General features: G+C 32.0%; 2 protein-coding genes across 2 annotated transcripts; both read right to left on the bottom strand.

Annotated features, from left to right (window-relative positions):
- Positions 1–1,853: 1,853 nt before the first annotated feature.
- On the bottom strand, positions 1,854–3,428 carry LOC133680565 (putative RNA-binding protein involved in heterochromatin assembly). The gene is made up of 2 exons (XM_062103579.1): positions 2,844–3,428; positions 1,854–2,742 (listed from the first exon to the last, which is right to left on the bottom strand). Exons 1-2 carry the CDS (start codon positions 3,274–3,276, stop codon positions 2,015–2,017), a joined length of 1,161 nt encoding a protein of 386 aa, XP_061959563.1. The 5' UTR covers positions 3,277–3,428; the 3' UTR covers positions 1,854–2,014.
- Positions 3,429–5,589: 2,161 nt separating this feature from the next.
- Positions 5,590–10,116, bottom strand: LOC133679108 (probable pyridoxal 5'-phosphate synthase subunit PDX2). The gene is made up of 7 exons (XM_062101618.1): positions 9,926–10,116; positions 9,711–9,838; positions 9,518–9,605; positions 9,326–9,399; positions 8,516–8,707; positions 6,027–6,124; positions 5,590–5,953 (listed from the first exon to the last, which is right to left on the bottom strand). Exons 1-7 carry the CDS (start codon positions 9,978–9,980, stop codon positions 5,824–5,826), a joined length of 765 nt encoding a protein of 254 aa, XP_061957602.1. The 5' UTR covers positions 9,981–10,116; the 3' UTR covers positions 5,590–5,823.
- Positions 10,117–16,492: the final 6,376 nt, after the last annotated feature.

Raw genomic sequence — 16,492 nt, forward strand, 5'->3', positions numbered from 1 at the left:
TACATAAATTGGCCATTTCACTAATGATCGGTGTTAATCTTGCATGATATTATTGCACAATTTGTTCACCGGAAAATAATAACATTTAACTTTATCAAATTCTTTAGTGTTACTCTCTCACCAACTCATTATTTTTATGAGTATCATTAAATTTAATTAAATAGCTCGATCTTGAAACCTGTCAACCCGGCTTCTTGTCTAACTCGAGTTTCAAATTAAAATGCGTAGGAACTTATTCAAAATAAATTATTTAATTTATTGGGTTCAAAAATAACTTTGATGACTAGTAAAAACATGATATATAGCCTTTACAAAAACTTTAAAACAACAATTGTTTTTATATTGAGACGATGTTAGATCGGATCAACCTTAATCATCTTGCGACTTAGGTTATGGAGTTTAATAACATTATTGTTTTTGTAAATTATTTTTATTTAATTTTATGATAATATTATATACTTTTAATTAAGATTACATAATTGTAAATTATTTCACAATTAGATTTAAAAAATCATGTATGGTCTCTGTACTTTACAGGTTTGTTATACTTCTAATTAAAAGCAATTTAAGATCCTTCATCAAATATACTTCTAATAAAAGGAGCTAGCAGCATCATTGCAGCACAGGCAAGGCATAATTTGACATGTTAGAAAAACATGTCTAAGCATGCATTTATAAGGAATATGTCTTAGTCCTAATGGGTAGAGAACTGGTCACGGTCCTAATCTCACAAAATGTCCCATGCTAGCCACAACAAGTTCTAAGCCTATAAGGTTTTCAATGTCTTATACAATTAGGATTAGAATTTGTGTCATGTTACAACAATACATGTGTTGTAACTTTAGGGATACTATATTTGATTGGCTCTTATGGAATGACTATTGTATAGTTTTTATATTATTATTATTTTTTTGTCTAAATATCATTATTTAGAAGCTCACTGAACCCCGATCAATCCGGTCGAGTCGGGTCAGCCCACTAAGAGATAAAATTATTCTAGCGATGATGTGTTCTATTCACAAAACTCAAACTCAAAATCTTGTTTAAAAAAAATAAATATGAACCACTTGAACCAACAATAGTTATTTTATTAATGAGGAAAATAAGGATAGAACCTCTTCAAAAGTGCATAGAAAAAAATAAATCCAGTCTTTGGTATGATATATGAAATATTAATTACCTTAGACTAGGTCTGAATTTTGTTTGTGAAATTATAAAATAATATATACATGTATTCCTTTTATATATCCTTGGTTATGAAAATATCGCAAGTTTTAATCAGTTTCAGCTAGCACAATACGATGGAGTTCCTGCGTCTTAGTACTGAAGGTGTTGTGAAAGCAAGATTCCTATACCAATTAACATGTTTACGCTTACATTCATAAGTGAGAATAGCCAAGGAATTCAACTTTAACCCTCATTTATATATTGTGTGAGCAACATCATACCATGCCATTGTAGATCAATCTTGTTGAGACTTGATCAGAGATCTGTTGAGTTCAAATTAATGGACTATCCCAGACAAAATGCTGCTCACATGGCTTGAACTACTCAAGACTTGATTTCCAAGATCTTAGACTGACGACAATGGTAAGTATACGTAATAATTATCCAGTAAATTAACCCTGTGCATGGCTATCATCAATGGAAGAAGTTAAGAAACTAATGTGGCCCCAGCTAGCTCAAGCTGGCAGTGGAATTGCAGCATTGATTCTTGAGCCTTTTTAGCTAGCAGCCCACCTCTAGATTTCTATTTTTAATATCGCTGCTCTGTGTGCATGGATGCTGGCTAATTTTCAAATACTAGCTGGTCTGTTTCTTCAAGACATTAACTATTTGTAATCAATGGGCGCTTTTCATAACATTATTATTTTTATATAAATATTCAAGAAAAAAGAACCTTGATGATACAGCGTTTCCTTCGCTGGTATTGGGTTTACAAAGAATTGAAAGACGTGATTTTATTTTCTTAATCAAGTTCATTAATGTTGAGCTGAGAAGGCAACTTAATCAATTAGATCGTGGCGATCCCATTCCCAGCTGATGCGCCCTGAAACCTGCAAAGCCTGCAGAGGGGAGACAAGAGAGATGGAGTTTGGTACTTGTCCTCTCCCCCCATCATTGGCATGGGCACCCCTGTCTTGACAGGACTAACATAGTCTGGTCTGTATGTCTTTCCCAAAACACCTTCCACGAGATCGGTTAAGTTTTTAAACCTAAACTGTGTCTCCAAGTGAGCAAATGCATCGTTGTCCGGCAACTGGTAGTTGTGAACTTTGTTTTCATGTTTCCCGATAGGCCTTACCTTTATATCCATCTCCAGTAGACCAGCAACAGTCACTTTCATGGCGTTGGTGTCATCAGTTCTTTCCACTACAACTTGTCTTTCTTCGCTGTCACTCCTCCATTCAGCTTCTCCATCAGTAGGAATGTTAATTGCTTCCCCGTCCCATCTCACATTGAGTGAATCGACATTGTCATCCCAGTGTGATACCTTGTTTGCAGCAATGATAAGATTGTGTGAATCAAACATGACTGAGAGTGCTTGTACCCAGGTGAAGTCCCGAGTCCTTCCTTGAGGTCTGCTTCCAATGAAGTGGGCATTAATTTGGAGGTTATCATCAGAGACAATGGCAAAGTTACCACCCTTTGCTCCATGGAAATAGAACATCACACCATCACCACCAACAAACCGAGGATCATAACAGAGAGAGCCATATCCATTACAATTAGGTTTCCTATCTGCAAGTGGATTCACATTAATTAATGAATTTAGAGATACTACTGTCAAATTATTAAATAGTTGCTTAATTATAACTAATAAATATGTAATATGTACTTACACTTGCAAGTCACCTCACACTTGCTGCTGCAGTCAATAAAGCATGCCTTGTGCTTCTTGTTCTTCTTGGGCTTCTTCTCTGGGCACTGAGCTGGACAGACTACGATCTTGTTTTTACAATGCCCCTTCGCCTTGCATTGAGCTCGTTCCTGTCCACTCCCAAGAGGTGTCAAGTCATCGTGGTCTTCATTGCCGTTGTCATTACCGTTGCCGTTGCCGTTGTTTCCATTTCCATTATCATTGCCGTCGTTGTTATTACCATTGCTGTTGCCGTGGTTCCCATTGCCATTGGTATTTCCATTATTTCCATTTCCATTGTTATTGCCATTGTTTGCGCTCCCATTGCCATTGCTACTGCCTTGAACAACCATGCCTTGTGTAGCAATTAACACAACGAAAACCGCTACCAAAATATATGACTTCATTTTAGCCATAAATCTTAGTTTGTACTATCTTTTGTTGATCCCTAAGTGCTGCAAAACTAATACTGGATTATATGAGATGAAAAAATAGAGTTGCAAAGGCATATATTTATAAGAAGTAAACACCGCCTTAGGGTGGCATAATACTCCATGAATCTTTGCTTCCTTCTGTGAAATAAACATACGTAGCTGGCCAAGTAAAGCAGTTTATTTCTTCAAATTCAATCTTTGAAACCTTAAAGTTGTGTTTGCTTCAGTTTATCGTGAAGGAGCTCAAACTACTTGTAAACAGGTAATGTTCTGGGGGTTAATTAGTGTCGTGGACATGTATGTATGATCCATGGCTTGCTTGCTTCAAGAATTGAAAGATGGTTCTTCTATATATTTATCTTTACATTATTTGGATTTCGAATCATATTTGCATTATTTATATATATATATATTTGGATTTCGAATCATAAACAACTTCGTCAACAGTCATGAATGCCTCTCAGCAATTATCAATATTTCAAGTGTCAGAATTGGTTGCATTTATCAATAGTGATGAAATCAGCAATTCCTACGCAAGTACGGTATCATTTCAAGAAAGTCAACAAGGCATTTAGCTACATGCATGATCACGCAAAAGCCTCACTTGGATTAAAAATTATGGAAGCAACAATCCAGGCGCCTTCATTTTAGATGGTCGAGCTTGCTTACCCTGCAATCATGGATCCCCTAAAACCAGCACAGAGCCACAGATCATTTTTATACAACTATTAACAGCTAACTTTTTGGTTACGCGTTGTTAAATTGGATTGGAAAATATTCTAACCCATCTCATTTGAGCCCTCACATACCTTACTAGCTTGGGGAAACCCATATAACAATTTATAGCTTTATTTTGTGACTTTCGATACAATTAACATATACATATACGCAACTTTTATCTTTGCAGATACCTCCAAAGTCCATATCCCATGAGTATTTCTTCAATATGTGCCCAGCAAGAATATAATACTGCCTTAAGAAATCATTAGTTTTCACCTATGTACACAAGGGCGGAGGCAAGTAAGGGCTCGGGCAGGCTCTAGTTCAGGTCAAGATTTTTTGACTAGTTTTATATAAAAAGAATTTATAATTCTTGATTGGGGTATCAAAAAATTCTGAAAATTTGCATTGAGCCTTCTAATATAATGTTTTAGCTTAGGTTAAAATTTCAGAATTTTTGGAGAGATTCAGAAATTTGATAAAAAAAATCAAAATTTGACCAGTTTTACGTTATTGGGTGTAATTTTTAATCCGACCATGAGATTGAGTTGAAATTTTACAAGGGATCTTAAAATATATTGAATAAAATCTAGTTAAAATTTTAGAATGAACAGAGTTTGGTAATACTAACAAAAAAAAACCGTCAAATAAAAGCAAAACGACTCATTAAAAGTAAAATGGTTATTTGCCTTTAAAAAATAAAATAAAGTAGTTCTTCTTTCCTTTTATATGTTGCCGATTGGGCAGAAACAAACTAGAAAAAGAAAGAAAAGATAAGGCGAGAGAAAAGGAAAGAAAAGTAAGGGAAAAACATAAAAATATCCAAGGAAAAAAAAAAAGTAAGAATATAACATTATAAACTTACAAAGTCCAACTTATAAAATAGTAATATAAGAAAGAATCAAGTGAATGAAAGAGGAATTGAGAGAGGGAAAAAATTTAATTACTTTTTTTTTTCAGTTGACATGAGATTATTATTTTATCCCGATTGAGGGGTTGTTATAATATCGATTCAGATTTGATTATAGATGAATTATATTATATTCCATAAAATATCAAAAAATGTAATTTCAACAGTGAATTTATTTTTACTTTCACTTCAAATTTATCTACTTTCAAATTTATTTTTTAATATTTTAAATAGTATATTTGAATTAATATTTTACTGTGTACAAGAGTTAATAATTTATCTTAAAAAAATTATATATTTATTTAATAGCCCAAAACAAGAAAAATTTCTGTCCCCGCCCTTACCTATACATCTTCGTGTATTTACTGGCCTGTAATCTCAAGTTCTTTGTAGGGGCAAGGTAAACTAATTCGACCCCCTTTTTCGATGGCTTCGATCAACAGCATTGTTGAAACATGATCTCCTTTAAATAAACAAATAAAGTCAAGCACGTCCTGCCAGACTGTTAAGTTGCGTTTATACTTCATATATGAATACCAGGAGAAAAAGGACGGTGGCTCGAGCCAGGCAAAGAAAGTAACAATCTTGATTTGTACGCAGGGGCGTGGTATTGCCTTTCTATAAAACACACGATGAATTTCAAATGTCACATATTTCTAAAAAAATAAAACGTAAACTTCCGCTGAACATTTAATATAATAATATGTACATGGGCGGATGCTTGACTGTAAGTTGAAATCCAAGCCTAAGAGATAAACTAACCTCTTAGTCGTGTCTAACATGATCCAGGTATAAGATAACAATGGGCAAAGGAGCAATTATTTTCTTGCGCAGCTCAGAAGGAAAAACAAAATAACTGAAAAGATGAAAAGAAACTTCCATTAATCATCTCACTGAGACTATTGAAATATAGGGAGATCAATCCGTGGTTTTCCGTCATAGCTGCTTAGATCCACTCCTCCAGCTGGGACAATGCTTCCAGAGGTTGCTTCTCCAGCCTCGCTTGCCATCTTCAAGAAGTAGCTATGCCTGCAGAAGAAGCACACTCTGAGAATCTTACACAAGACTACAATGACAACTCGTGGCTGAAAAACCAATATACCATCTAGTATCAGCTGTCAGTTCAGGATGAAAAGCAGTCCCTAGCAAATTCCTCTGCTTTATAGCTACAATAACTTTCTCTTCTGGCACGGAATTTTCCTGAATATCAAACATGTATTATGTGTAATCTTTGAAATAAAACATACAGCAAAATCTGACGAAGAGTAGTAGTGCTCAAGGAAAAATGATATCATCCTACTTGTATGGCAAGTGGTGGCGCTATACATCATTTGCCAAATCAAATTTGTACCAAAATTATGTATAAAAGTTTGTTTGTATAGACCTTTCCCTTGTTAGTAGGACAAGGCACTGACAGAAGATCAAACGGATGGTGTTACTTTTTCAGTGACATATGATGCGCCAATACTTAACATATGCTACAGTTTTTTCAAACAGCCTGGTTGCATCCTCGTTTTTTTTTTTTCTATAAGAAAATTAACCCAAAAAAAATCAATGGAAATTAGATGAAGAAGTTCATCAGAAAAGGAAAGAAAAAACAATCAAAGCAAAGCAACCAAAACATCTGCCACCCCATCCATATCTCCTATATCTTTTATCATGACAACATAGCCAATCAATTAATAATTGACAATGTAGATGATCAGACTACTTCAAAAGCAGAACACGTCATTCAAACTCTCTTTCACAGATACCCATTGCTTGAAGTCCTGACTGAGCTCTGTGTGTATCTTCCAATAAGCCATCAAGAGAATTCCCTAGTCAAAAATCATTAACCATGACACCTCTTCATCCATAGATGATGGTTAAGTGGTCAATTCACTGATTGATTATTGAAGATTGTTAACAACACTGCATTATCTTTGGCAAAATATATGAATTAAGGGAGAAGATGATGTAACAAAATATTTGCAGCAGAACACACTTCAATCCACTTAGACCTACATGGACAGATTTTGAGTGTCTGGTGGACATGCACCTTATTTGATCTGTAAATATCAATTCCATTTGTGCATCATTGTATTTGTGACCAATCATCATCACAGAGTAGCCCTCTACAAGCTTAGAAAAACTGGACAGTGAAAGCAAATCCAGACGCATGATTTTCAATAATTTAGAAGGGAGCACATAAGACTTGCGACACTCAAAGATTATTCCTGCAACTGTAGGAATTGGCCCAGCTAAAATAGGACAGGGATTCCGCATGCTAGATTAGAAACGGCATCTAATCTAATCCAAAAGTTCTGTCAATTATTGGCCAACCACATGTTGAATCTATATGACTTGGTATTTCTTCAATGCAGACTTTGGTACACAATTGAACTTCCAACAGTCTAACCTGACATGTAATCCCAGATGGGATGCATTCATGCAGAAATTCCCTGGAATTTGGATGGGAGTAACTAGTAGCCTGACTCGCACTGCTTCCAAAGTATCAATACAAAGTCAACCTAAGTGAACCATCTCAAGTACTGATTGTCAAAATGAGCTATGTAGAAATAGGAATGGAGTAACTTTCAATATTAAATTCTCATAAATAGAAAATATACTTTAATTCCTTTTAGAAAGTCAAAATTTCCATCAATCATGTGTGATCTATGCCAAGGCCTGCTAAAAATGCTCATAAATAGGCAATTTATTATTTAAATTTGGCAAATATAAAATGTTAAAGATACACATCCAAAACAAGAGCATCATAATATGGTGCGAATAAACATAGAGGCATAGATTGAAGTCCTGAGAGGATCACTACATAAAAAATGCTGAAGAGCAGGTCAACTACATTGCGTTTCTGCCCAAACATACTTCAAGGGGACAATATCAGTAATAGCCTGATGAGATCCATATAATTGGATTATTTTACGAAGCAACTAATTGCAGTCTCATATTTATCCAAAGTCTTTGTCGAAAATCTTAAAGATCATATCATCTTATCAAACATGAAATAGCAGACCCTCTGTTGAATGCTTTTCACAATTATCAGACAGACCTAAGAAAAGCAAATGGGAAATTGAAGACAAAAGAATGTATGCATCAGACACCTACAAATGCACGTAGAAAATGTATTGCAATATACTTTATACTGGTGAGTGTGTGTGGTAAAATTTTGATTTTTACAATTTTATGCATTTTTACATGAATAAAAATTAAATAAGGCAACAGTCAAAGTCAAGTTCGGATAGAAAAAAAACCAGCTGAAATTTGAAATTCCTGATGGCATTAAAAATAAGGCAAGAAAAACTAATTGCATTTTAACCAAAGAAACCCCTTGCAAATACTAATTACAATGGCAGAGGAATTTCACTTTACACGTAAGACATATTGGCATAAAGCCATATTCTACTCAATCTTGTTTTTTTTTTTCCTGTTGTCTGCCATTCTAATGGAAATCAGAACCGCATGGCTTGTAATAACAAAAAAAAATACATGCATGCATATTCAGCAAACAGAGAAGAAAACAGCCGATATCACTCCAAGGGACAGGCAGTGTTACACACAAGATCTCCATTCAAGAATGAAACATGTACAAACCTCTTGGATTTGAACAGCAGAACTTGAATATAATACATTGGTAGATGGAACAGGACACTCAGCCAGCACATCAACTCCAGGCCCGACTTCAAGGATGGCAGGAGCACGGATGAAAACTCCACGGAACGTTTCAGGGCCACCTTCCTTACACGCAAGTTCTGGAACTGTAAGCTCCGCTTCAAAACTTTGAATCTGTGGACGTTATTATGTTAAATTTTAAAAAAAAAAAAAAGAAGAAGAAGAAGAAGAAGCTAATCTCAAAAGTTTATATAATGTGTCCCTATAGTTAGTTATAATTTCTTTTGCCAGAAAGCAGTGAGTTATATGACGCCTACACCTATAACTGACCTTGTTATTTATGTTTTATTTTGCTTTAATGAAAACGATAAAAACAGTTGAAAAGAGGAGTATTAATTCTACTCTGCTCTACAAATTTGATCGGGTAGCATTAATGCAAGTGCCCATATAGGAGATAACATAATATAAAATGAGGATTGAGGATAGAACCAGAAATAGGAGCAATCTCTGGAAACATATTACAAAGATGAAAAGCAACATTTCTCTAGATTGTGAAGCCTGTCATACCACCTCAGAACTAGAAACCCTTATACTTTGAAAGGCTTTAATCCATTATTATGAGATGAAACTTGAATTAAAATGCATTGTATCTCCATGCCTTTTTCACCAAGTTTTCCTTAGTAAGCCAACTCAAAACTTTTGCCACTCTTGAACTGAGAAGAACAAATATATATATATACACACCTACACAGCGGATACCATTAACGGAAGGAAACCCTAAAGCACACATACCTGACTGCCGAAATAATTTCTATGAACAGTGCAATCTAGGCCACCGACCAGTTCTTGTCCTCCAGTTTTCTGACCTGCAAAAAAATAATTACGTCTGTCATTTTATATTGAAAACAAAACCATAAAGGCATTAACTTAAAAAGAGAAATCCAAACTGGATACAGGAAAAGGAGGAGAGAAAGAAATACCCACCAATTGCCTTGTTTGCCAAGAAGATAAGACCTGCACAGGTCCCCCATACAGGCTTTCCCATTTGAACAAACTCACGTAAAGCAGGAAACTGCAATTAAGAAATGAAAAGGACCATTAGACAAAAAACAAATCCCATTTATATAATCAATAAATAAATCAACAAAAAAAAGGAAAAACAAAAGCGAGTAGAGACCAGGTTGTGAAACTCAGCGAGTTTAGCCATAGTAGTGCTTTCACCACCCGGAATAATAAGAGAGGTGACATTTTGAAGCTGTTCTGGCTTCCTTATCTCCATTCCCTTAACTCCCAATCTGGCAAGCGCTGTCAAAACACACAAACTTGTTTTCGAGTAACTAAACAAACATCAAAAAACAGATACAAAACTAGGTTTATGTAAGAAAAAAGTGCCTGCAATGTGTTCGTTGAAAGAACCCTGTAAAGCGAGAACGCCAACGGCGGCCATCCTTGTGCAAACACGGCGGCTCCCTTCTATTTTCTTAGAGATACAGAGAGAGAGACTTGTAAAATTTGGGAACACTTGTTTTCCTTTTCTATGGCGCTAAAGAGTGGACTGGACCAGCGCCGCCACCTCTTGTTTTTTGCTTTTTCATTTCTTTATTTTATTTTTTCAGTGTTATTACTATTTCTTTCATAGCCCAATTTTGCAGTTTTCGAGCCCACACAATGTTGTAGGCCCAAACTGCCCGTTTCTTTCAGTATTGCCATTTTTAGGCTCGTCAATTACTAGGTTTGATGGCGGAATGAATTTTTTATATTTTTAATCTAAAATCATACTATTTATAAAACTCGGATTTGTCAGCGGTTGACTCAGTATCTCAGTAACTCCTAGCCTGGATTAATCCGAGTTGAAAAAATAAAAAGAGTGATATGATCTGACTTAATTAAAAATCTAAATCGATCTAAAATAAAACCTGATCCTTTAATTTAAAAAAATAAATTATAGTAAAAAATATATGGCTTTAATCCTTTAAAAATAATTAATTTAATAAAAGTTGATACTCTTAACATGTAATTAAAGCTTGTTTCGATATTAATTTCAAGTTGAATTTTATAACCATGCATTTGAATTCTAGTATGTTAGGTAGAACTCATTCCTCCATGCATGATTAAGTTTTTAAAAAAAATTTAATTTAAAAAAGTAAATGATACATGTTAATTTTAAATAATGTGTAAATAGACCCATGTCATATTAATTATTTATTTAAAAATAAAAATATATATTTGTTATAAAAAGTCAATCAAATTAATATATTCATTAAAATGTTGAGGAAAACAAATTATATAAGCATTCTAATAAAAATTCTAATATTTTGCACAAATTAAATTTAAATAAAATAAATATTAAACCAACGCAAATCACATTACCAAATATACTAGTTAATAACTAACATAATTTTAACTCATAAAGATACAATAGTTTTTAGTAATAATAATTCAATAGATATCATCTCACCATACAAAAATATAAAAAAATATGAACAACATAAAATAAACAAATAAAGGAAAATTAATTAAAAAAATAACTAATTTTTTTCTATTTAGAACTACATCACACAAGAAATTGAATTTAATTACCTATTATAATTTTGATGTCTTAAATAAAATATTAAATCACGTAATTGAATCCAATTAACTATTTAGAATACATTTAGAAATAAAATAAATTAGCAATTTTAACTATCTTGTTCTAGATTCAGAAATCATTTATTTTTGTTACAAGAACCCTTTTATTTATTTAAAATGGCATGGAATATAAACATTTTAAAGAATATGAAAATAGACTTACACCATATTAATTATTTATTAAACAAATGAAATTATATATTTGTTAACAAAAAATTGATCAAATTAATATAAAATAAATTTGACACGATTATATAAATATTAATTATAACTTGAATAATATATTACTACCAACCCATTTTTTTCTTGACTCATTCTTGTTAATAATTTAACTCCTGTATTTAATCAAATGCTATCGTGTAGCACACTCATCTTCTGTTATTGGCTAAACTACTAAATGCTATTGTAATCAAGTAGATCATGAAGGTTGACCAGGCTCAATTAAGCGTTATGCTCTATTTTTTTTCAAATTGTTTTTAACCTAAAAGTATTAAATTAATTTGTTTTTTTTACTTTTTTTTATAGCTTTGACATGGAGATGTAAATAATAATTGAAAAAATATATATAACACACTAATATTGTTTTTACTAATATTGTAAATATTGTTTTCTACTGGCCTGGATTTCTATGATATACAAATGTCATGACCTAGCTATTATAAAAAGAAAGCTTCCAATTTATATTCAGTATTGTTTTTTAAAAACACATTTATTTTTTACTTCTTTACAGGATCGCAGAAAGTATACCTAAACCCAAAATCAAAAAGGATTTCTTTTCAAGTATGAAAAAGGATGTTATCACCACAATACCATGTTTTTAGGTGATCTGTGCTACATCGTGGAGGTTCATCTTTTATTTATATAAAAAATATTATTAAAATTTAAGATCTAAAAAAATTAGGTTTTGTCGCAAACCCAAGAGAATTGAGTCGTATTACAGGACCCATCAACGTAGGTCTAAATGCTAGGACCCATTAGCCTTAGGACCTAACGTCAGACTCAGGAGAATGGGTCCTAACGATGAACCCATTAGCCTTGAGTCTTGACAAAAAAAAATTAGGTACGACATCCAGACCCTATAAAATTAGGTCGTGTGCTGGACCCATTAGTACCCATGGCGAATGGGTCCATTATAGAACCCAGCTCTAATGGGTCCTACGGCAAGATCTAGTTCTTTTGGGCTCGCAGTCCGGACCCATGTCTAATTTATCCTGCTTCAAGATGCAGGGCTAATGGGTCTTGTGGCAAGACCCATTTAAATTTATTAATTATTATAGTAACAATATTAACTATAATAACATTATAATACAAATAATAATATTTATCATATTATTAATATTATTAAACTTGTCTCGTCCAAAATTTTATAGTTCTTATAGTAATAATATTTTTAAATTTTTTTTAATAATATTAATAATAATATTTAACTTTTCTGCCCAAGTTCTTATATTTTTTAATATTTTAAAAAAATATTTATGGTTTTTATTTGATTCTACCCTTCAAATGAAATTATCAATAATATTTCTTTTAAATTTATTAATGATTATATTAATAATATTAATGATTATAAAAATAATATTAATAAAAATTGATTTTAACCTTTAAATTGCATCCATGTTTTTTTAAGTGGGTCAAGTTCAAGGTAGCGGTGGTCAAACACGCATGCCAAAACCACTACTCTGAACATGGCAGTGGTCAAGTCCAAAGTAGTTAAACTTGACAGGTAGCCTAGTCCAAGGCACATGCACTTTGGAGTCGGGCAAGTCCAAGAGACACATAAACCTGGTAGCTAAGAAACACGTGGACTTGGCAGACAGCCATCTCCATAGAACCAAGACTTGGCAGCGTCCAAGTCCACGGGACAACTGGACTTGGCAGGTGTCCAAGTCCACAGGACATGTGGACTTGGCAGGCGACCAAATCCAGGGGAATATAAACGTGGCAGCGGCCAAGTTCAGGGTACCTGGATTCGGTGGAGTCTGGCTGCAATGTCTGACTTGATAATAATATCTATAGTATTAATAATAATATTTAACTTGTGCACTCAAATTTTTATATTTTTAATCTTTAAAAAAATTTATGGTTTTTCTTAGATATGAATAATAGTTTTTTTAAATCTATTAATGATAATAACAACAACAACAACAACAACAACAACAACAACAATAATATTTATAGTATTAATTATAGTATTAAACTTGCATGACCAAGTTCTTATAATTTTTAATCTCTTGAAATCAAATATATGGTTTTTCTTCAATCGCAATAATATTTTTTTTAATTTATTAATGATAATAATAATAATAATAATTTTTCATTTTACCCTTCAAATCAATTCTATGTTTTTTTTTCATATTGATAATAATTTTTTTCAAAATTATATTTTTATTAATAATATTAATTATAATAAAATAATAATTTTTATAAGATAAATAATAATTTTTTTGATATTAAAAATATTAATTAGAATAAAAATAAAAATAATATTTATAGTATTAATTATAGTATTAAACTTGCATGACCAAGTTCTTATAAATTTTAATCTCTTGAAATCAAATATATGGTTTTTCTTCAATAGCAATAATATTTTTTAAAAATTTATTAATGATAATAATAATAATAATAATTTTTCATTTTACCCTTCAAATCAATTCTATGTTTTTTTTTCATGTTGATAATAATTTTTTTCAAAATTATATTTTTATTAATAATATTAATTATAATAAAATAATAATATTTATAAGATAAATACTTTTTTTATATTAACAATATTAATTAGAATAAAAATAACAATATTTCTTATACAAATAATAATATTTTTAATATTTACAATACAATGATATTGGCTTCAGCTGCCTAGTCAGACCTAAGATCGGTAGTCTGGCAGGGCAGTCAGACTCAACCATTTTTGAAGTGTTGTTAGGTCTAACGGGTCAAGAGAGACCTATGCGCGTGAGGATGTAGAACACAGGCTCCTGGGATTGCCGAACACATGTGTATGGTTTAGGCTAATATGTTCTAGACCCAAGAGAATTGAGTCAGACTGCAGAACTCATTAGCTCTGGTCCAGTCAACAGGACCCCTTAGCCTTGGGTTATGATGTCAGACCCAATAAAATTAGATCTTGACGCAACATCAAAAATACCTAGGTCCAGTGTCTGTACCCACCTCTCTTGGGTCCGGCCCTATCTATGGACCCATCAACCTTGGATCCTGCACATACCCAAGAAAGGTGAGTATAGACGCAGGACCCATTGCATTTGGGTCCCGAAGATGGACCCGTTGCATTTGGGTCGGGATGATGGACCCATTACATATGGGTTCGGACGATGGACACGTGGACTTGACAGGCAATCAAATCCAGGGGAACATGGACTTGGCAACAACCAAGTCCAAGGTACACCTGGACTTGGCAACAACCTTGTCCACAGTACACGTGGACCTGGCAGGCTACCATGTCCAGGGTACGCGGACTTAGATGATTACAACAACAACAATAGTAATATTAATTTTTAATTTTACCTTACAAATCAAATCTATTTTTTATTTTCAATATTTATAATATTTTCTACAAATTTATTAATTATCACATGAATAATAATAAATATAATCAAAATTATAATATTTATAATAAAAATAATGGTATTTTTAATATTAATTATAATAAAAATCACAATATTTATATCACAATAATAATATTCTTAATAATAATACTTTTAATTATAATAAAGATAATAATATTTACGGTAAAAATAATAATATTTATCATATTAATAATAATATTAAACTTGTCTGGCCAAAGTTTTTATAGTAACAATTTTTTTTAAAAAAATTATTAACTATTAACAATAATAATTGTTATTGTATTCTTTTTTTCATTTTTCTTCTGTGCAGACCCAGCTGCACGGGTCTTCAACCCCTATGAGGGTCTACAGAGTGGGTATGTAGATCCAACCTTATTATGCCCCACCAAACAAATTTGTTATTATTCATTGCGGGGTCTGCAGACCCAGGGGAGCGGGTCTACAACCTCACTATGCCTTACCAAACAGTGTAATCCATAGTGAAATAACTCATAGTCTCTAGTAATTTACTCTACAATATCAAACAATACAATCTACAGTGAAAGCACTCACAGTTCATAGTAACTCAGTTTACAGTAAAACACTGATTCATTTTAGTTATAGTCAATATGTTTCTTTTTAGTGTTTTTTTGAGTGTTTGGAAGTGTAGTAGCGGTTATTTTTTAAAATATTTTTTGATCAGAAATACATCAAAATAATATGTATTTTTATTTTAAAATTTTTATTTTTCATATTAGCACATTGAAACACCAAAAAAATTAATTTTAAGTAAAGAAAAGAATAAAAAAATTATTTTTTAAAATTATTTTTGAAACGTAAAATAAAACGGAGTCTTAAAACATGTATAGAATAAACTAGTAAGGGATCTAGTATTCCAAAACACTTTAAAAACATATATTTATAGTTATTTTTACATGTGACTTAGAGCAAGGATAGGAAGATAAAGAGCTTATTTGGGATTGTGGCAGTGATTGTAGTTTAAAGTATTTTTTGTTTAAAAATACATTAAAATAATATTTTTTTTTATTTTTTAAAATTATTTTTGAAATTAACACATCAAAATAATTTAAAAATATATATAAAAAATAATTTTTAATAATTTTTTTAAAATTAAAAAAACACGATTTAAACCGCATTCTCAAACAATTAAAAAAAAAGATGTGCAAAGGGTTCTCGGAAGAAATACGCCCCAACACCATTTGTGTTCTTCTTATGATCAATAACAAAGCCCTTTGATGGTGGGGTTAGAATAGGAGAGGGAAAGAGACGACGATGGCTGGAATACGAGAAGGCAAGAGATGGTGGGGGAGTTTTGTTAAAAAAATAGGGTTTTCGTTGCTAAGGGTTTTTTTTTTTTAAATGTTGTTTTAATGTCAAATCCATATGGAATTATTTTATATCAGAAAGTCTCTCGTCTGATTTGTTATTGCACATTTTTTATGAATCAAATTTCATTTCCATACCCTTGAAAAGATTTTAGATACAAAAATTAATTTAACCTTGTAAATTAATTCCAAATATAATTTTTCATAAATTATATTTTATATGAATGCTCATTTAAAATAAAAATGAAAATATAAACACATCTCTGTGTATTAATAACCCACCAATATTTGTAGTTTCAAGTTCAAACACTGTGGTTGCTAATATGATAATTATTGAATAATTATATGATCGTTAATTTTAGGACTCTTGAGATTAGTCAAAGTAAACGCAAGCTAACCCCAACACCCATGTTAATAAAAAT

Source organism: Populus nigra, chromosome 19 (assembly GCF_951802175.1).
Source record: "Populus nigra chromosome 19, ddPopNigr1.1, whole genome shotgun sequence".
Lineage (NCBI taxonomy): Eukaryota > Viridiplantae > Streptophyta > Magnoliopsida > Malpighiales > Salicaceae > Populus > Populus nigra.